This window comes from Atractosteus spatula, chromosome 14 (genome assembly GCF_055471065.1).
Source record: "Atractosteus spatula isolate fAtrSpa1 chromosome 14, fAtrSpa1.hap1, whole genome shotgun sequence".
Classification (NCBI taxonomy): Eukaryota; Metazoa; Chordata; class Actinopteri; order Semionotiformes; family Lepisosteidae; genus Atractosteus; species Atractosteus spatula.
This window is the reverse complement of record NC_142719.1, coordinates 5,171,549-5,193,497: the sequence shown is the minus strand read 5'-3', so window position 1 is coordinate 5,193,497 and position 21,949 is coordinate 5,171,549. Positions and strand designations below refer to the sequence as shown.

General features: G+C 39.3%; 3 protein-coding genes across 3 annotated transcripts; all 3 read left to right on the top strand.

Moving 5' to 3' along the window:
• Positions 1-1,072: 1,072 nt before the first annotated feature.
• On the top strand, positions 1,073-3,885 carry ponzr11 (plac8 onzin related protein 11). Its single transcript, XM_088932088.1, has 4 exons — positions 1,073-1,095; positions 2,155-2,288; positions 3,015-3,151; positions 3,489-3,885. Exons 2-4 carry the CDS (start codon positions 2,177-2,179, stop codon positions 3,585-3,587), a joined length of 348 nt encoding a protein of 115 aa, XP_088788214.1. The 5' UTR covers positions 1,073-1,095; positions 2,155-2,176; the 3' UTR covers positions 3,588-3,885.
• Positions 3,886-4,009: 124 nt separating this feature from the next.
• Positions 4,010-18,640, top strand: oscp1b (organic solute carrier partner 1b). Its single transcript, XM_088932085.1, has 11 exons — positions 4,010-4,313; positions 8,886-9,040; positions 9,964-10,131; positions 10,316-10,396; positions 11,166-11,269; positions 11,595-11,723; positions 11,951-12,020; positions 13,690-13,829; positions 14,082-14,145; positions 14,614-17,119; positions 17,833-18,640. The coding sequence occupies exons 1-10, from the start codon at positions 4,202-4,204 to the stop codon at positions 14,731-14,733; spliced, it is 1,143 nt and encodes a 380-aa protein (XP_088788211.1). The 5' UTR covers positions 4,010-4,201; the 3' UTR covers positions 14,734-17,119; positions 17,833-18,640.
• lsm10 (LSM10, U7 small nuclear RNA associated) lies at positions 17,839-19,405 on the top strand. The gene has a single exon (XM_088932087.1). The coding sequence runs from the start codon at positions 17,839-17,841 to the stop codon at positions 18,208-18,210; it is 372 nt and encodes a 123-aa protein (XP_088788213.1). The 3' UTR covers positions 18,211-19,405.
• Positions 19,406-21,949: the final 2,544 nt, after the last annotated feature.

Below are 21,949 nucleotides of genomic sequence, written 5' to 3'. Positions count from 1 at the left end.
ACCGAGGCCTGAGTGTCCCTTTCTCATCTCGCAAGAAAGCTTGTGAACTAAAGGATTTGCATTGTCCTGCAGGGATGTTGTCACATCATCCATCGGGATGAGCCTGCAGCAATGGAAGAAAGTGAGGACAAGGAATCTGATCAGTGTAGCTTCATGCAATGAGGTTCTGCCATCAGTAACTGCGGGTGGAGTTCTGTAGCAGCTAGACACCTCTCCTCAGACCATTACGGTTGCTCTGAGATATGCAACAGTTGCCATATCACTCTGAATACCAGAGCCAAACTTACTAATGTTCATCCGGGTGGTCTCCACAAAACCTCAGTTAATCGCTAAAGAAGGTCTTTGACTAGCCACCTTCTCGCAGTTAAACTGTGGTTTAAACCGGTCATGAGAATGGAGCAAGTGTGCTTGGGCGTTCATCTAGGGGAGGTGTTGTGACTTGTGGTCTCCCAGATTGGGTTCTGTCGCTGCCTGACTGCATTAGTGCAGCTTCCAACGTACTGAAGATGTCGTTCTCTTGATAAGCAAAGCATACTGGTTCCTTTCAGTGTTTTTCTTGATATTCTGTCAATCGGCTTTCTTACTAATGAGGGGATTAAGTGCTTACGTACCAGTCAAAACCACTTGACTGTCTCGGAGTCATGAATGATCAGATCATTAAAATTACGCCATTTACTGCATTTACTCAATATCCGAAATCCATATTTTTGTTCTCCAAAACCATATGTGCATAAAAGGTTTCTTTTGATGATTAAAATATTTAGTGTATCAACATACTGTATTACACCATATTGTCGTTAAATCTTGAGTGACACAAAAAAGTATAATTTCCTTTTTTTACTGGGTAGGGAGCCAATAGCTAGTTTGTGGAACCATGGGACTTTTAAATTAAATTACTGTTTTTATTATCTTGAGTTCTGTTATGGGATCTCCTTACATTGTTACATGGAACAGCTAAATGTATATACAACAACTTTTGGAGCAAGAATAGCACCTATATACTGTACTCATCTCTGCGTCACTGCTATTACTTCATTTCCTGTGTTTAAAAGCCACCTCCACTCTTACAAAGTGACAGTATCGCTGAGGTATTTGGTAAGTAAGCATATTTTTTAAGTACCTCGTTTTCTGATTGGTTTTAATTTCAAAATTGACACATAATGTGAAATTTACTGCAGATTGTTAGCATGAAATGGTGGATTATTTTAGATGACAGCCATTTCCCCTGTCATTCTAGAGTTTTAAATACTATTTATGTGAAATTTATTTATACAATTAACTTGAGACCTTCTAAACTTTTTTGCTGTTACTGAATCTCTTCTATAGAGATTTGATGATGTTTTCCCTGTGCTTTATCTGAACTTATGAACAATTTTGAATCGGAAAGGGAGAGATATTAGTAAAAGGTTCAATGGTATATTGTATAGGATTTATACATGTAGAAATGACTAAAACATAGATTAACAGGCTCGTGGATGTTGGGGAGTTCTGAGATAAGATATTTTCTCATTATTTGAAAATGATGCACAGTCTGGGGTATCACTATTCAACAAAAAGTGTTTCTTTTCCGTTTCCTTTTGATAAAGCAGAGGTGTGGGATTGTTGCTGCACCATGAACCAAACCTTTGTGTCTTCAAAAGTTTTATTTCTCTACACTATTCAGGTAGAATAACTGGAAGAGGAATGATGCAGTACAATGAGAATAAAAGCAGTGGTTTTCCAATTTTGCATTGACCAGAATTTGTATGTTCAATGCTAATGGCAGTTGTTCTCAAAGCAGGAAGTGTGCTGCTTGGCTAAGAGATGTTACAGCATTCAGAATTGCTTCATGTTGCGGGCAGTTTTTGTCACCTCAGAGTTTCCTTTTTGTAGAGCAAGCATTATGTTCCTCTTGAAAGACTCCAGTGACAGGAAAGACAATCTCATAACGAGACTTTGCCAGATTAAAGGAGAGAAATAGTTTAGAAATTAGCTAATCAAATGGCGCAAGAGGACCTCAATGTTTAGCTGTAACAAATCTTTGAAGACGCCTATAAGCTCTACTGCAAACATACCGTCTTCTGATATCTGCAGTGGGTACTTTCTCTAGTTATTTATTTTCCATTGTCTTTTTTAACACCTGGATGTCACTGCCTCTTTCTCTGCTGTTTGTAGCAGTCGCCATCTTCTGATTAAAATGTCAACCCCTGCCGTCACTCAGCAGCCTGGAATCACGTCCTATGGCACCAACGTTCAGACAGGCGAATGGAGTACAGGTCTCTGCTCCTGCTGCAGTGACATGCTGGTCTGTAAGTATGGCCCTTAAGCATGCCATAAACCAGAGAAGACTACCAAAGCCACTTGGTTCTTCTGTTTTTTCATGTCATGTAAAACAGTGGCCATGAGAAGGTGGTTTTGTGCCAAGTAGCTGTATTTGGAGAACATTCAGAGACAGCGATATTAAGCCATGTTTGGGTGTAGATTCTGCAAAGGGCTGGATGAGGGGGGTGTTTCTTCTACTACACACTGTCAGCATGGGTTTTTATTCAGGGCACAGATCAAATTAAGAACGGATGGTTCGCCCTTCTTCACGCTGCCCTGGAACTGCCAATGAGCAGGGCACCATTTTTAAGAAAAATGAACTCTGGCTTTTGCAACTTTGTAACTTCTAATTTTCCTTCTAAACTTTGTAACTCTGTTACTTCTCATTTTTACTTCTATTTAATGGAAAAGACAAATGCCTCCTCATTCGTGTTACGCAGTACTACCCATTTATCACACATGGGAGGTTACAAACAAGAGCTGGCTGTTTAGTTCCTATATTGCGGATAGAAAATTGTTAAATAGCTCATTGGTTCCACTGTCTCCTCCAGATGCTTCTTGAATAGTCCCAAGCAGTTCACTTCAGCTAACAGTTTGCTTGGGCAGTTTGTTCCGATGGATCATTAAAGAAATGATGAATACACTATCTAGTGTATAAATAAATAATTGTGCATATAGCATTTTACTAATGTCATTATTTGTTTTCCTTTTAGGTTTTGTGGGGTTTTGTTGTCCTATAGCAGTGAGCTGCTACACCGCTCATTTGTATGGAGAGAATGTGTGTCTGGGTTGTATCCCAGGCGGGACTACAGCCTTAAGGACACACATGCGGCTGACATATGGAATTCAGGTATCTGACCCTCACAAACTTGACAGGAGACTGCGGGAAAGGCCTTACAGAAATTCTCACTATGATAAATTCGCGTTGTTTTTTTTTAGACCAACGTGTGCATTTAAACCCATGTCACTTTTTCGTTATGAGTTAACTGGGGTACACAAAAAAGTGTGAAGTCGGCGTCTTCAGTTGGCTGGTGTGATAAGAAGCACGCATCATGTGAAGTGCATCACCATCTCTCATTGAGATTGGAGATTAACAGCTTCAAACAGCAGCTGAATTGCAGTAGAGTTAATGCTTTACTTATGGTGCAGCCGTGGTCATTTTCTTATCTTTTGTCGATCTGCTGCAGGGAACGATCTGCAATGACGCGCTCATGACGTGCTGCTGTGGTCTGTGCGAGACGTGCCGGATGGCTCGAGAAGTTCGGATCCGGAATGGAGAAGTTTAGAGCAAACCTGAAGATTGTTTTAATTAATTCCATTAAGTTCTTGTCTTCTTTGTCGCATCCAAAGTTTATGATCCACCTCATGTTTTCCAAAATTGCGTTTGCTGGCTAGGCTTGTGGGGGTGGGGGGGGGGGATTAAATTGTCAATGTGTTCAAAAACTAACTTAAATCGTTTTTATCTTTGATAATTCGCCGAACAATGAACTAAGGGGCTGCGGATACCTCCGAAAGTCTGCACTGTCTTTAACAGCACTGCACGTTACAGGTCGTACATTCACAATAATAAAACAACGAGTTGAATAAGAGAGCGCGTCTCCTTGCTCACACATCAACACACAGGACGGTGCACTCAGGCTGAGCGACTGTGGGAGCTTCAGTAAAACCGCTCCTGATTGGCTCCTGCGTTTCGTGACCTGGCAACCGAGCGAGAACCCACGGACGCTTCATCCCACTGACACCACCAGCGAGCAGGGCAAGGGAGCCGAGTGAAAATAACCGGGTGGCGAGCGATTTGCACAAGCCGTCAAATTCGGCGACACGTTAGCAAGCAGCCAGGCACCTCGCTGAAACCCCCGTCTTATTTAAAGCGGACCTCGACACACGAACTGGCAGAAAAATGTCGATGAGGACCCTGCCGCTGCTTTTTATTAATCTCGGAGGGGAAATGCTCTATATCCTGGATCAGCGGCTGCGAGCCCAGAATATCCCCGCTGATAAAGCCAAGAAAGGTAAAGGCAAATTAAACTCAAAATCCAGTTGCTGTCCGCGATCGGGGAAAGGGAAAGGCGACGATATCGACCTGTTTTCTCTCCGGTGCAGTCCCGTCCCCCCCGTCTGTTCCGGGTTGCGGGGGCTGCCTGTCAGCTCGCTGTTTGCTGGAAAACCACGAACAGAAAAAAAAAGGCATTTGACGTAGCCTAAATCACAAAGGCTCATCAATAATAATACGCTTACCTAAATAGGGCTTAATTGCAAGCTGAGAGATTTCACCTTATTTTATAAAATGTTTTCCTGTGCCAAGCATCGATTAGTGGGACGGCTGCCTGTGATCTGCCTGTTGTGAATGCTCACAAGAACTTGATTTCCCCAGGAGAAATTCCTTGCGTTTATATTGGGATGTGGGAGTTGTCAAAAATGCCGAGAAAGCCGTTTTCTTTCCTCGCACCGCTGTATATCTGATGCGTTAGTGTAGTGGGTGCAGAAAACGTTTGTAGTAGTTTTAATAGGTAACCTAGTGTTTCCCGCTGAAGTGGTTTTGAAACGTGTTCATGAGTACAAGAAATCACACTGGTTTAATTTAAGAAATTCCTGTTATTGATCCAATTTCTGTCACGCATTGCTTTAATTTACTCTTGTGTCTTAGATCCCTTTTTTTCTGCTCTCAGGAGAGTGAGATGGTGGGGCTCACTTTCAACTAGTTTTTGGTTGACTGCGCAGCCGTGTTCATGTATCTCCTGTAAGCATCCATGATATGTGACAATGCTTTTTGTTCGGTTTTTTTGTGCGTAACGGAACGCTTAAGAAAAGCTCACAATAAAAAAAAAAGCACCGTTTCTAAACATTTATTTTTGAACACATCTTTTATTTGTAAACGCTCCATGTAGCTGATTGGACAGATGGAGACAGGAGAAGAGGTAACTGCTTGTAAAAGTATGCATACCCTGCAGTAGATGTTTGGAGTGGGGATAGACACTTGAAAATGAACATACAAGTGTATGGGCAGATGCAGGAAAAGCATTACAGCCCTCTTAAAGTTATAGTTATTCTTTTGTAATTCAAGGAAAATAACATCTGTCCTTAACAAACTGAAAGAATTGAATAGTTGTTTTTTTTTAATGATTGTGAAGGTTGAATATACAGTGCATTGCAAGGGTATTCACCCCCTGTCTACATATTTATAAAAGTGAATATTTTTAAGAAAAAAACATTAATGTTCAAACGGAACATGTTTATGAGTGAAAGAAGTTAAATATCTGTGAAAACGTTACATAAAAACCAAAAACTATAAAATGTCAGTTGCATTTGTATTCACCCCATTTGCTGTGAAAAACCCTAATTAGTTCCAGTGCAACTATTACTTTGACAGTTAGTCAATTAGTCTGAATATGTGTATGATGTGTAATAGTTATTCACATGATCTCAGAATAAATATCTGTGTATCTCTAAGGCCCCACCGTCAAATAGTCTTCAACTTTGCTTGAAATTCACCAAGGAGCTTTCAGAACCACCTAGGAAAACGTTTGGGAGTTAGGAAGAGCATCCTTTTGAGCAGGGTGAAGTCGATAGTCAAGAAAAGTAAGCTCTGTTGTGCCAGCAAGGCTGTCCAGAGCAGGTTATTCCTCCAGATTGAGCGGATGGGTAAGGAGGAAGCTGGTTTGGGTTGTGAAGCCAGTGTGGACTTTGAAAGAGCCATGTCCATTTGTGAACAATGTCCCAGTTGCTCCACAACACTCTCCTGCACGGCAAAGGCCACCCCACATCCCCTATGGAGTCCACAACAAAGTATGGAAGTGATACTGCAGACATGACAAACATTTTTTTGTGGTCAGAAGTGGAAAAAGTTGGTCCCAATGCAAGCATTACATCTGGCACAAACCCAATACAGTACATCACCCCATCTCAGTCAACACCTTCACTGCTCTCAGGCATGGTGGGGGCTGCATGCTGTTCTGGAGCTGTATCTTACCAGCAGGGAATGGGACGATTTTCTAGATAGAAGGGAAAGGGTCAATAGCTAGACTGAAGTGTCTTAACAAGAATATGAATGTCCTTGAGTGACCCAGATATACATTTGTGGCAAGATCTGAAAATTGTGGTCCATCAATTAATAACTACCAACTTAACAAAATGTGGAAAGGTGATGGCTGAAAATTAAACTGTCTCAGTAGGCAAAATTGTTAGAGATGTATCCAAAAGGTCTGGCAGCTGTCATTTCACTCAGAGGTGTGTTCATGAAGTACTTACTCAGGGGGTGAATACTTATGTAATCACTATTTTTAACTTTTTGATTTCTGGTTGTGGTTTTCATTGATTAACTGAAATATATAAAAGAATATTTAACTTACTTTGCCCTTTGTGTTCAGTTTGAGCATTAAAGTTTTGATTAAAATATTCACTTTAAAAAAATGTGTATGCATCAAGTTTTGAAAAAGCACACTGAAATCTAACAATATTATGCAAAAGTGAACTTTTTAAATGTTTCATTTGGACATTTAGAAAGCACATTTTAAAAGGCTTTTCAGAACCAAGGAAAAATCTGATTTTTAATTTAAAAAAAGCTACTCATTGTTCATAGATCTAATTTAGTTTATATGATGTAATTTGAGATACTCTCTGCATAATTTCTGTCATTTTCATACCTGGGTAAACGCACACACTTACCTACAAATTCATTTTTGATTTTTTATTTCCTTTAAACTGGTAATTAAAGAGGCCCTATGCCAGAGGCCCAAAGTTTAGGCCTAATGTTTCCATATTAGTTGGTGCCAGTAAATGATGTATACTGTATAACTCACATTCTGATTGTGTAAATTAGTGGTAAATTATAAGGATATTTTTTGCTGTTCTGGAACATTTGCTATAACAGCAATAACAGTAACGCAAATTATATGAAAACTGAAATCTAAAGAATGATACTGCTTATTTCGTAAAGTGAAAATTACCCACTAATTAAAGCAACCTTGATATTTTTACTTCATTTGAAAAAGACAGTATCCTAAATGATCTGTAAATGTAGTTCTCTATCATGTAAAACTGTACGTGAAAAAAGTTACATTTTGAATAAATATGAAATTCATGGATATGTTGTGACACCTGTAACGCACTGTTTTAGAAGGTTTTATGTTTTTTTAGTGCTCTATTACAAAGAATGAGCCTTAAATTTCCATTTTTTTCTGTCTAAAGTGACAGCACCTTGGTGGACAGCAAGTTGAAAATGTTAGTTTGGTGTTGTGAAACCTAAATATATTTTCCCACTCTACTCATAACTTCCTCTGCTTGTCACTCAGCTGAACTTGTCCATCTTATGTGGTTTTTATCATCACATTCTGCTAAGCAGTATTAGTATTTCTCTGTCAGCCCTATCACTGCTTTCTGCAAGCTTTCTACTGCTTTTTAATTCCATGCAACATGGCTCAGTACACATCTTCCTAAACTGGAGGAAAACTGCTCTCTCATCCTGCTGCTGGTGAATTATTACATGTTGTCCTATTAAATACATTTTTGCAAGTACATTTGCTTCTTTCATTTTAGTCTTCACATTCAATGAAGGTGCAGCATGAAAAATCGGCTAATTAACGGGCTCTCTTTCATCTATTTTTACTTTTTAAGCATTGTGCTTGCAGATTATTTTATTCATCTGACCATTATAAGTAATCCAGCCTTTATGATCTAAGACGTTAGGTACATAGATTTGGGAAATGCTTCATGCACAGGCCTCCCAGAACCTACTGCAGCAACTGTTAAGCAAGTGGCCTCACACACAGTCACCAAAACAAGTGCTCGTTGTGATTAAACACACAATTAGGAAGAGAATTCCTTCGTGATGGTGGAAAAGTAGAAATTGTAGTGTGAAGTTTGTGATGACTGTAGATTTTCTTGGCAGAAACCAAGAAATGATATTCATTAAATAGTTAACAAAAACATATTAAATAAACTGTTCATAGAATATGATCCCCATATCTCATCTTATAACTCCAGATTCCAGATAAACATAAAGTGGTTTCCCTCCCATATGTACAGAGTTTGAAAGGCTTTAAAGCTCAAGTATTGCACGACAGACCATACACTGCTGAGGATTTAAAGGCAGAAAAGGAATAAGAATGTTCTTCAGTTTCCACTGTGTTGATATAGATTTTGCTTGAACACAGAGGAGGAATTATTGAAAGTATGAATGTCCTTCGCTTAAGTGTAATTTATTATCTTAATTTGAAGTCTGAAATTATTTTAGATGCATGAGTTATGGTCAGATGAATTCAAAATCACAGTATATCTGCAAGCATATATATGGAGAAAGATACATATAGAAGAAATAATATAATTGACTCAAATTATGAAATACGGTCCAGAAAATTACAAAGTGTTTAAAATTAAAAATCTCAGTGGAAACAAAAAAACTTGTTTTTTTTCTCAGTTCAGGACAACCATTTCAGTGAAATACTTCTTCCTACTTTGTAGCATGACAGTTGCTTATGTTTTTCACTTAATTTTAACAAATGTAATCTGCAAGCACGCCACTTGATAAATTGATTTTTTTATGCTTATGCTTGTAATTTATGTTTTTTTCACTTTTCCCTCTCTAGTTATGAATGACATCATCACTACAATGTTCAATAAGAAGTTTATGGAGGAACTGTTCAAACCCCAGGAGCTCTACTCAAAGAAAGCGCTGCGGACTGTGTTTGACCGGCTAGCTCATGCCTCTATTATGAGACTAAACCAGGCTAGCATGGACAAGGTATGGAGGAATAATATTTAATAGTACCGAAGAATGCTTATGATGGTTTCTCAGTGACTCAACCACGAACAGCACTCTCTCTGAGTGTAGGTTCATTCTGATGGCCCAGATGTTGCCTGAGGGATGTTATGATCCAGCTGTGACTAGGAGTCTATAAGTGACAGTACACAACTGGCAGAGTGCCACCAGGGTAGGGTTGGGAATAGTCTGCCAGGGATCTCTCCACTCTCCATGAGACAGCGACTCCCTGGTGGTCTGCTGACAAGTGAGGTAATGGAGTGATACTCCATTAGACTCTAACCCTCCTGTAAGGCAGCATGGAACTTCCTGTCAAAAGATGGAAGACGTGATGATAGTGTTGAATTGCTTTGTTCTTTGCACCTGCAGTAGAGGAGCCTTTGTTGTGACCTGAGATGTTAGAAACCCTGTTAAAAAAAAGGCACTTTTTTTGCCTGTCTTATTTTAAACTTGGTCCATTGGACCAAGATCTGTTTTATAAAAATGATGAAATCTGGCAAATATTCCAGGCTTATGAGTAAATGAAAGTTTAATTTAGTTCTGCTTTCTGTAATTATAGTGTTGGTGTACCTTTAATTAGGAGTAAGGACAACAAAAGTAAAAAAAAACGGAAGTCAAAATATATGCCAGTCAGGAATTTCCGGGAAAAAAAAGGATATGAATAATTGTGTACTGATTACAAGGTTGGAGACCTGCAGAAATGAGTGTGTACTATATACTCATTAGTACACCTTGTTTCCAGATTTTTTTCTGGATTAAAGATGGTGTCCGTGGTTGCCTGTATATTGTGCTTACCTTTCTGAATTAAAAACACTTCACTTTACAGTTGATTAGTTGGATACTCGCAGAACTATTTCACCATTCAAAACAAAGAAAAATAAATATATTTTCCTTTTTGTCTGCAGCTTTATGATCTAATGACCATGGCTTTCAAGTACCAAGTACTCCTTTGCCCAAGGCCTAAAGATATACTCTTAGTCTCCTTCAACCACATGGATGCTATCAAGGAATTTATCAGAGATTCTCCAAGCATTCTCAACCAGGTGGATGAGACTTTTCGACAGCTCATAGAGGTAAGAGTGATGACTCGGATTTGATGGAAAAATTTAGGATTGCATCGGATTATCACCGAAAAAAAGAATTGGTCATTTTTTACCTAACACTTGAGCCTAAGTGTTGGTTCTCATCAGCTGTGGTGTTTCTGTGTATTAATGAGCCTGCGTTGTTTTTTCTCCTCACCTTATTTTCCTTGAATAGATGTACAGCTGCCTTCCAGCTGGTGAATTTCAACTAGTCAGACAAACCCTGCTCATATTCTTTCAGGACATGCACATCAGGGTGAGTCATAACATGTGCTGATGGATGATTCACTGCACGCCCAGCTGTGTGTTGCATGTATCTACTCACTCGGTTTGTGCTTGCACACATATGGGTTGTTAATGATTAAAAATCATTAATCATTTATATTAAAAAAAATCTAAAATCTTGATATTGGTCAATTTGGTGCTTGATAAAAAAATCAAGCTTATGCAAAGTCTTTGTTCAACTGAAGGCTAGTAGCCCTGCTTTGACACCTGACTTAATGAGGATCTTGGTAACCAATGAAATTATTATATGCAGTACATCCACACCAAAGAAATGTGTGCACACAAGAAGATAGTACTTAACACATTGCCCAGCTGCCTTCAATGAGGTGAGATGTAGTTGTTGATGGGACTTAAATGCACAGCAGCCTCTCAGCAACCTTCCCACCTTCACAGGCACTGTAAGGAAGGGACACAAAGCAACTGCTTCAGGACTGGGAAGATTCAAGTACTGTGTAACCCTAATGATAATGAAGATATAAACATTGCACTGCCTCCTAGAATGAGCTTTCATCTTAAAAGAAAATGATTTAGATTTCCCAATTCATACATCTAAAGTATTTGTTCCCCAACATGCTATATTTTCTTGAAAAAAATTGATACTGAACTGGCTAAATTGAATTGAAGACTGTGCTTCAGAAGGCATATGTGAAATTGTTATACTTAAAAAAACAGCCACTGAGCGCTCTGTTAGTAAGTGCAAACTAAAAAAAAAATATGCTGATTTTTTTTTATGTCTGCAGGTGTCCATTTTTCTAAAAGACAAAGTACAGAATTCCAATGGCCGGTTTGTGCTGCCTATATCCGGGCCTGTTCCTTGGGGAACTGAACTTCCAGGGCTCATCAGGTAGTGTATTCATTGACAATACCCTGCAGCAGGTTACGTTACTCCTTACTGTTCTAAATGAAGATCTTAAACCATGTGAATATCTGAAGGATTAATGGCTAAGAATTAATTGACATTCCTCTGTTACATACTGTACGATAGTTTTGAAAATCTTTGAGCTACATAGTTTATCTTTGCGTTTGTAGACTTTGTTTTCCTGATTGGATTAGACAGTTTTCTTTGCGGTTAATTAAAGTGTTTGTTTTGACTTACAACACACTTTTTTTATCGTTGAGATTAGTAATAGTCTAAATGCTGACGTTTGTTTTTGTGATTTCTTTCTTAGAATATTCAATGGCAGTGGTGAAGAAGTGAAAAGTTTAGAGTTCCCTAGCGGAGGAAATTATTCAAGTCCTCTGCGGGAAGGATCTTTTGACCTGTATGGCGAAAGAGTAATTAAACTGGGCACCAACATGTAAGTATCATTGCTACATTTACTGCTCAAATTAAAACTCAGTAATAACTAAACAGGGATGTAATAAAAATGAGCCTTGACACACCAGGCTCATTTACAGATACAGCTAGGAGAAATGAAGTGTCTAATTGCCTTTGAATGATTGATGTTTCATTCCAGCCTGCAGTGTAACATGATGTTACTTGCTGGTGGTTTTGAAAAGGTTTATGCTGCATCTTGTATTACAGGTATAGTGTAAGCCGCCCTGTGGAAACACACATGTCAGGAACATCCAAAAGCTCTGTGTCGCACACCAAGGTGAGATGACAGAGCACACGTATCCGGGCCTGATGTCTTTTTCCAATGTATTTCCAGCAAATGTTAATTCAGAGGGTGTCCTAACAGAAACAGAAAGTACTTCTAACTGAGGAATGGCTGACATGCTCTTGCCAAGCTTAATTTTTTGCAAATTTATTCTTGGAAATGCCCTGACATTATCAGGCCATATCTGTTAAATTAATGGAAATAAACTTGTCAAGTGTGGATCCTTTTCATGATCTGGAATAGGCAATTGCTTGAAATTCAGATTGTGGCTATCTGTATCTACAGAATTGCCCTGATGATCTGCAGATGTACACATTCAACACTTGAACTTGAGCTTTATTCCCATATGTAACCGGTACATGTACTGGTACAATGGAATTCTTACTTACAGAAAGTCTCTCGATTGTTAAAAAAAAAAAGTGCATCAAGGCAATGTACAAACAAAAACCAGACAATGTACAAGTCGACAAGTAAACAGTTCGAATGTAAACAATGACTGCAGATGTGCAATAAATAAGATTACAGTGAGGTATATGGTGTAGGTGTGGTCCGAAGGGCATGGCCAAATGTGTTCGCCAGTCGCACTGCTTGTGGGCTGTTGAGGAATCTGGTGGTAAGTGTCCATATGCTCTTGTATCTCTTGCCTGAGGGCAGTGGGGTGAAGAACTCATGCCCAGGGTGGTGACTGGCCTCTGTGATGGCCAGAATTCTGCCATAGCAGTGGTCCTCATAGAGCTGTTTAATCTCTGTGAGACCACAGCCGATGATCTTCTGGGCCACATTCACTGTTCTCTGCAGTGCTTTTCTCTCGAGAGAACAGGTGTTGCAGTACAACACATTGATCCCGTTAGTGAGGATGCTCTTGATGGTGCAGCGGTAGAAGTTCACCAACACAGGTAGTGGCATCCCCCATTGCCTGAGGCACCTCAGAAAATAGAGGTGCTGCTGAGACTTCAAGATAATGTCCATGTTCACAGTCCAGGTTAGATCATTAGAAATGTGAATTCCCAAAAACCTAAAGCTGGTGACTGTTTCCACTTCCGTTCCATCAATACTGAGTGGGCTGTGAGTCTGCGGCCTGTGTCTCCAAAACTCCACTATTAGTTATTTTGTTTTAAAAAACCTATCACAGACATTCTTTTGACATGCTACAGGCTGTACAAGCTCCACCAAGCCTAGCAAGAGAATTAGTGCTGATTGGGGGAGAGGCGTACTGATGGTAAAGGCCTATCGGAAATTTAGCCAGGACTCTGGGGTTCTAGGTAACAGCCCTACTCTTTTTGAGAAACACCCTGGGATTTTTAGTGGCCACAGAGAGTCAGGACCTTGGATTTACGTCGAAGGACGGGGCCTTTTTACAATATAGTGTCCCCAACACTATACTGGGGCATTAGGACCGCAGTGTGAGCGCCCCCTACTGGTCCCGCTGACACCACTTCCAGCAGCAGCCTTAGTTTTTCTCCAGGGGGTCTCCCTTCTAGACGCACACCTGCTTAGTTTCAGTGAGCTGTCGGTTGCAGGGTGATATGCCTGCTTTAAAGTAATTTCGGAGCTTGTCAGTAAGATCAAGTACAAATTAAAAAAGTGAAACTCCAAATGAAAGGTGAACTGCCTCTTGTTGGGAATATCTCTGTTTCTGAAACTAAAATGTTTGACCCCCCAGGAAAATGCTGCCCCTAATCCTCTTGCAAAAGAAGAGCTGAACCTGCTGGCCAGATTAATGGGAGGTCTGGAAGTCAAGAAGCCTGCAAATACTGATGGAGGGTTTCGGGTCAACTTGTTCACAACAGACGAGGAAGAAGAGTATGTCTCTCTGATTTTCCCTTTTTTATCATCCCTGATCACCCAAATATATTCATTCCTTCACATTTACATGAAATACTAAAACTAAACTTTGAGATGTCTTGAGATAGAAACTCATTTTGTATAGATGAAGGTGCAAGTTAGTATTTTGTTTATATTTTGTTACTGATGTGTGTTGAGTTGTGAGAAATGTGTGTTGAATTTATATGTCTTATGAAACCACTCTGTTTTTACTATTTTACTTTTTCACAGGGAAGCTTTGATATCAAGGCCTCCAGAACTTTCATACCAGGTTATAAACATACAAGCTACAAAGGTAAGAATAGCATTTATTACACTTCATGTTGGCTTTTTAAATTTTTTAACAACATGAAAATTGAACAGAAGTTAGAACTGGAGTCAAAACTATACTACTTTCTTATCCAAACATAAGGCCAAAGCTTTGCCCTAAGACAAGCATGGGGAGAGTGAATCTGGAAAACACTGGTTAAGCAAATCCTGTTGTAAAATGGGTACTATTAATGTAGTTAACTAAAAAATCAAAGGAGTAAAAAATTAGCAGTTTTTATTGTATTACATTTCATACCCAAAAACAAGTAATCTAGAAGTAAAAGACCACAGGGAGACCAATTATGAATTGTTTTTGGAGGTTTTGGCTACAGATGTTCTTGATGTTTCATGTTCTGAGCTACAAAAAAAAACAAAGTTAATCAAGATTAATCAGCCTTCTTGTTCTGTGTTTGTGCTGTGGTTCCCTGTCGGTGACGATGTCCGTCAATGTCAGGACCAGCATGCGAACGCAGAGCTGGCTCGTATCATGGGGGAGTTCACGGAAGAGCCAGGACCGGCCCAGAGTCCGGGCAGCAAGGGGGACAACCTGCTGGCCATGATGGATGGCCTGTGACATTTCCTGGAGGCTGCTGGGACAGGAAGACAAGAGGGATCTTGCAATCACCAAACTTTTATTTTCACTGTGCAGACATGACTTGCTGCTAGCCTGGTACCAAAAATGTGAAGAAGTCATTCAGACTACGAGTATAAGGGTGTTTTGTTCGTCATTTTCATAATAGGATTTTTTTTGTACTCTCGTGGGAAAGGTGACGGGGGTAGAAAGAGTAGTGTGCAGGAGTTGTAAGATGAAACCCAGCAACCATGAGCCACTTGAAACAAATATTCAGCCTCTCTTGGTGTGGTTTCCAGGAAGGTGTTGAGATGTTCCCTGTTTGGATAAATCAGTTCACTTTGGGGAAGACTCCGATTCACCCGGTGAGAGAGGTACCTGTAGGAGCGTGCCAGTTTCAGTTTAGATTGTCAAGTCTTTTGTTTATTTAAAATTGTTCACTCAGTAGCCTAGATCAGAGTATTCTGACAAACGAGACCCGGGAAAGCCGGTGCATGAGCCCTTTTGACTGGTTTTGGTGAACATTGAAAGCGAATCAGCATCTCGTGCAGCTGTATATCCAACTGCTGTGGTCCACGTCAGGGTCAGGAAAGTTTTCATGAGCTATAAAACAATAAGTAGCAACATATGTAATAAAACCAATAGAAATTAGAAACTATGGAACTTGTTATTCCGTAAAATTAACTCCATTATAAGCCTTTTCCTACTGGCAAACACATATGAATGTAAGTAATTACAAATGTAGATACTGTATTTAGAACTTTGTAAGACACTGTGCCGTCTCAACTTTGTTGCAGGCTGAATTCGTCTGTACAGTTTAATAAAACTATGCCTTCTTTTCCATCTGCTGCTGAGACCTGCTTGTTTTAGTTGGGTCTGTTGTGATTTTAAAGTATCTTCTTCATAACTGTCTTTTTCTTTTTTAAACACAGATGAGCAATCATGAAGTTTCTAGTGAGGGCTTTACTCAGTAGATCATGCCAGTAATGGGTAATTCTTTTTGGTGGGACTCAGAAATAATCTGTGTTATTTTAATGTCAGGTCAGCTGTTTAACCTGTGAAGTACTTGTCTCAGTCACTGTGGTGGCTGGAAAGAAGACATTGAAGCAAGTCAATAGCTGTATTGTATATTCAGTGGGTATGATATTACATTGATATCACTGATGCAAAGAGATTTATTTTGCAAAGCGAATATATATATTCATACCTGACACCTGAAGAAGGCTCCACGGCCAAAACGTTATATATATATTTGTAACATGCATGTAGCTGTTTATGTTAAAATATAAATTGTCCTTTCTCTTCATGTTGTTATTTTTTGTTGTGAACAGAAATACTATTGCTTCATAGGAACTTAATTATTTTTTCTACTTGATGAGATAGTATTTCTAAGATTCCTGGCACGATTTAAGAAGTCTGTGTAAAGATGCCTCTGCATGTATACTCTCTTGTTTTCATGTCTAAAGGTTTTGTTATTTCAATGAATGTTTTGAAGAAAAGGGGAACACAAGCACTTGTCTTTATCATCCAAAGGAATGGGTCCAAAATATTTTTCATTTACATCCTTATCTGATTTAATCCTATCTAACACTGGGAACAATGTTAATATTCAATACTTATTGAATAATATTTAGCAAATAAAACTATATTATAAAATTGGATTTTTGAGATTTTAAAGTTAACTATACGTCTTAGAGCTAGAAAATAAACAAGTGGAATGTGACTACTAAAATTAGCATATTTTTTATTGTTGCTCAGATATAAGAAATAGAAGATATAAGGCATTCTAAACATTTTAATGTATTTTGTAGACTTTTGTTTTTAAAGTGTTTTATAACACAGTGAAAACATCAGTGTATCCTTCTGATGATCAAATGATTTTTATAGGGAAAAAATTATAAGTTGCACACTGGAAAACTTTTATTCTAAGTAGAGAAACACCTTTTTGGTGTTGCGGGTTCATTTTTTTTCTGTTTTTTGATGAGGCCCTGAGAATACCTATGTTCGGTTTGAATCTTGTTTTAAAGAAGGTAAGTAAATCTGCTTAACTAAACAATCATTTATTACCTGTGCAATTGTTATTTATGTTTATTTAAATGACTCTACTGTGATTAGTACAGCGAGTTTTTTTTTGTTAAGTTATATCGAGATGTTCAATAAACATACATTCATGACTTAATGTTCTGTTTTCGTATTACAAATTGGCTTAGGATCCTAAACTGATGCTGTTTTCAGTATAACAGGTGACGAGCAATCCACTTTTCAAAGTATTTACAGTAAACCGGCGCTAGAGGGAGGTATGACTGCATAGATTTTTTTTTCAGAGGCGTGACGTCTAATGAAGGAGCCTTCTTTGACATCATCAGTGTGCTAGAAAGACACATGCAAGGTAAATAAGTTTGGGTTTTAATTGTATAATTTCCTTGTGGGCAGATTTTATGATTCGCTTGGTTAATTGGCGCAGGGCGATTTCGAGTACGAGGTAATGCAGTAGTGAAACTAGTTTGAAAATAGAACTGCAAATACTGTATAACCGAGATGGTTAGACTGTTGAAGTAAACTTACTGAACTAGGTCAAGCAATCATTTCCGCGACCTAGTGAATGTTTCAAGGCATTTTGCAAAGCATATTTTAACATTTTAAAAATGAAAACATGCATGTGTTTTGGGGTTTTTTGTTCGTCTATGATAACCAAAACCCGCGTCCCGATATTCAAATTTTAAGACGTTCAAGTAGGTAGCATGCGCAGGCTGCAAAGGGAACAGGTAAAGGTTTATTCCATGCTGAAAAGAAGACGACGACTCCACAGCCCGAAACGTTGCGTCTCTTTTCTTTTCAGCATGGAATAAAGCCATACAAGCTACAAAGGTAAAAACCTGTTCCTTTGCATTCAAATTTTAAGCATGGTGTTTTAAAGAACCTGTGACTCAAGTGATCTCCTGAACTAGTTTGCTCCTGGCTAACTACCAGTAAAGACATTTAATACACAGCACGCACATCACTTTATTGGTACAGTTTAAACTGCGTTTCTTTAGGATTCTCCGGGGGGGGGGGGGATACGTCTGCCCTCCTTTAAAAAAAACCCGTCACTCGTTTCTACAGAGCACGATGGCGGTGTCCCATTCGATCAGGGAGCGCACCATTGCGGAGAACAGCCTGGTGGTCCTGCTGCAGGGGCTGCACGGCTGCGTCACCACGGTGGACCTCAGGGACGAGAGCGTGGTCCGGGGCCGCGTGGTCAACGTGGACGCGTTCATGAACATCCGCCTGGAGGAGGTCGTGTACAAGGACCGGCGGGGCGGACTGCAGCGGCTGGACGACTTCTTCGTCACGGGGAGGAATGTCAGGTACGTCCACCTCCCGGACGAAGTGAACATCATGAAGACTATCGAGCAGCAGCTGGAGAAAATCCACCGGGTCAGGAACTTCGGTGGAGACCGGGGAGGGAGAAAGGAGTACCTGAAGAAGACTCAAACGTGACGGGCAGCTACTGAGCTTCCTTACGGTGCGTCGCAACAACCTGGCAAACGCACAACAGGTGAAACTAACATCCTACAGCTGTCGAGGCTGCTGGGATTCCCTGGTCGTGTGTTAAAATATCTGTATGAAATGTGATTTTCTTTATAAACCGTGACAGAAGCTATCGTGGTTTCGTTTTGGATTTGAAGGCCATGCACTGCTGTACAAATGATCTTGTCCTTGTTTTTAAACGCCGTGACCGAGGTTGACTACAACGTACGGAAGACTGCCTTTTAAGAAGGACTATGTAGGGTGTCAAGGATATGTTTTGAATTCTGTAAATAAAACACGAAACTATTTTCATATGAAATCCGGAAAGCAAACGATGTTTTCATTGATTTTTTTAATGCATTTTTAGACGAAATTTCTTGCAATAAAACTATATAAAAAGTTGGATGTTGTGGGTAAAAAAAAGCAAGGAAATGTCTGCCTTCTCAGACGTTTGCACAAAAAGATTAGGAAAGTGTGTTTTGTAGACCCAGAAACTGTGTGAAAATTACAGCTTTTTGCAGGGTTTGCCTACTTTGGAATTAAACCTCCCTTAGAACTGATGACATTTGATTTAATAAAAAATCTTCTTTTCTTGGTTTTATTTTATATCACAAAATAAATGTCTGAATTTAAAATACGGAAGGAAACAACACCTTGATGTGTTTCTGAAGGGAGCAGATAAGCTGGGTTTCAGATGCAGTCAAAGCTGTAGTGAGGTAAACACTTTCTTGCTTTGATAAAGCTCACTTGCTTTTCAGATCCGGTGATTGAGTTTGTCATCTTGTCCTACTCCCACACTGTCTTTCCCCTCCCACACCCTGAAACTCAGGCTGCTTAAATGGCTCATTAGGTACAGTGTCTTTGGTTCTGTGTAGCAATACCAAAACCCCCAAATCGATCAGAGATGTTGTGGGCGTCTGATAGACACCCACTGCTAACTAGGTTAGGCTTTTAGTACTTCCAGTAAAAAGGGTGATAATACAGTATCATCATAAAAAAAATATACAGATGTATAACATATAAACTCATTTTTACCAAGAAGAAATGCATTGAAATGTTAGAATATCTAAAGCTTTGCACAAATGTATCACATATGAATTGTTTGTATTTATTATAAATTGTATTTATTATAAATATCCTGCTTATTAAAATTTGACATTTTTACTTATTTGGAACACTGATGATGCCAGTGTATATGAGAGTACAGTACAGAGATTTGTACCTGTGAGTGTGGCACACTTTTGTCAATTCAAAGCTCATTCAAAAAGACCAGCTTCTTTTTGAGAGTCGGAGGAATCTCAGGAGTTCCACACATGGCTAATACTGGAGGTGAATGATCTGACCCGAGTCACTTTCTGTGCAATGTTTAAGGACAGCCAAAGGAGTCCTCATCTGATCTGCAAGGCTGTTTGGAATTCATGCAAAGTTGTGCAATGCTAGCGACAACTCTGCACAAATTTTAGTGCTTATCAACAGGAAGCATTAAAGCAGACATAAAATATGCTATGGTCCTGTTGATGAAACAGTTAAACAATCTGCTTCCTTTTACAAGTTTGTCTGTTTCATATTTGTAGCAATGTGCACGCACAGAGAGTAAAGATTCCTCATTAAGTGAGTGGTCTTAAATATACTGTAAATTGAGAGAAAAATAAATAACACCATGGATTTTAGGTTAATACCATATGTTCATTTTTAATTTAAGTGAAGAATGATCATTTCTGCTTCAGGGATGTACACCCTAAAATTATATCACCCTGGAAGATACTGTAAGACAATGTTTTCAAGTATTGTGTTCAGGTGAGTTGCCATTTTGTTAGTTTTAAAGATGAAATTACAGTTATCAAAGTTGTTTTAACATTTTTATTTTTACAGCTCACAAGTTTTGTGTAGAAGAGAACTACGATGTCTCTCCTTTCTTAGTACCCAACATTAGTACAGGAGGCACAGTGTATGCTTATACCATTGTCATCAATATACCTCTGTGAATCTTTTTTACGTAGTAAATAAGAACAAACAAAGAATAAGGTGTTAAACTCACCAAGCAAGAAAACTCTTTGCAAGAATTTGCTTTGGGTAAGGCTAACCATATTTCAAGTCAAGGTAGAGTGGGTTGTAATTTTGTTTACATGCATTAGAGGGTCGTCACTTTAAAAGGTTTGAAAACCTTACAAATACATCATGTACCTCACAAATACATCTAAGCAAGCCTTCTAAATATTAATTTTGGACAGTAGGTAACATTACTGCAGCAATTTCAAGGAAGCAGGACACCAAAAAAGTAGCAGGATGTTAAACGTTCTGTCGGTTGCGTACTTTGGAAGCTCTCATGTTAACTCTTAATTTTATTGTCTTTGGTGTTCAAGCTCAGGCAGCTACAGTATAGAGATATAGTGTACAGAACATAACATCTAAACAATTATTCACCATTGCTCAGTTTTTATCAGGCTGTTTGACCCCTTGTTTATGCATGCCTTCCAGTGCAAACATGAGTGTCTCGTATCGCTGTGGTTTCCAGAATGGCAAAGCACCAAAGTACATTGTACACATGGACGTAAACCTCTTTTTTTCCAGGAAGCGCACAGTCCGGATCTCAACTACTGAGTCATGTAAACAAATGATAGCGCACCTTGTCACTGAGTAAGAGCAATAAACAACAAAAACAATAAAGCCTTGAGCTATAAAACATGAAATACAGTAACTGGCTGCCATCTTTTGGACTGGATTTCAGACAGTCTTGCATGCCAAGTAGGGATGCATCTCAAGGCAGTCAAACAGACGTTGACAGGTGCTTCTCCAAACTAACACGAAGGCGCTCCTAACAAATCGCAGGAAAGTGTTTGGAGCAGAAAGCCCATTAGGAGTGGTTGAACACAGGAGACGGTTCCTAGCCCTTCTCCAACCACAGACTGTTTTTGGCCCGTGGCGCTTTCCCACCCACTCAGAAAACAGTGAAGTCCTGCCATTAATGGAATGTTTCCATGACAACGATGCACACTTACCTGGGTTATTTGAGTGCAGTCTGCCATCAAGTAAAAGAGAAACTGAGGCGTCTGAGCTTGACTCAGCCCCTGATTCCTTTGCCAAGCCACGAAAATATTGCATACCACACAGTCAAAACATGCCAGGGCATTGCACATAGCGTGGGAGTGGGCTTGGTGTGGGGGGCTGCATCTGGGAAGGGGCTTCTCAGTCTAGACTGTTCAACTGTGTGCCGTTTTTCTTGCTATCAAGGACAACCAGATGCAGCTACCAGAAATCGCCTGGACCTCTCGATAGCGGTAGACATTGTGGTTCTGATTGTCAAGGAAAAATATTGGAATCAGGTGGCCATTCACAAGAGTGGCAAAGTATAAGGAAAAAGTTTAAAACCTAAAATTTAGTAGCTACCATTCCTGTGGATGGTTACAATCACTGACTTCTATCAAGTCATTCTTTTGTGTTCAAGTTTATCCACTGGAGTGGAAAGTTGGATTTTGTTCCTTAATTCCCTGTTGGAAATTAGAACTGGAAGAGTAATTGGCCCCTCTGTCCTCACTGAAGTCAGCACTCCTGTATCGAATCCAGAAAGAACACATAATACTGCCCAAAAAAAGTTATGGGCTTTAGTGGCTGAATGTTTTCAGTCTTATCTGATGTTAAACCTGAATGTTTCCTGTCTTATCTGATGCTGAATCCTTTCTTGAACTATCTTTCAAGTGTCAGGAACAGT

Bases quoted from the DNA above. Each gene is read 5' to 3' on its own strand.
- ponzr11 (XM_088932088.1), top strand. From the start codon at position 2,177: ATGTCAACCCCTGCCGTCACTCAGCAGCCTGGAATCACGTCCTATGGC. The intron at 2,289-3,014 runs GTAAGTATGGCC...TTTTCCTTTTAG, and splicing joins CTGCAGTGACATGCTGGTCT to GTTTTGTGGGGTTTTGTTGT. The intron at 3,152-3,488 runs GTATCTGACCCT...GATCTGCTGCAG, and splicing joins GGCTGACATATGGAATTCAG to GGAACGATCTGCAATGACGC.
- oscp1b (XM_088932085.1), top strand. From the start codon at position 4,202: ATGTCGATGAGGACCCTGCCGCTGCTTTTTATTAATCTCGGAGGGGAA. The intron at 10,397-11,165 runs GTGAGTCATAAC...TTATGTCTGCAG, and splicing joins TTCAGGACATGCACATCAGG to GTGTCCATTTTTCTAAAAGA. The intron at 13,830-14,081 runs GTATGTCTCTCT...ACTTTTTCACAG, and splicing joins ACAACAGACGAGGAAGAAGA to GGAAGCTTTGATATCAAGGC.
- lsm10 (XM_088932087.1), top strand. From the start codon at position 17,839: ATGGCGGTGTCCCATTCGATCAGGGAGCGCACCATTGCGGAGAACAGC.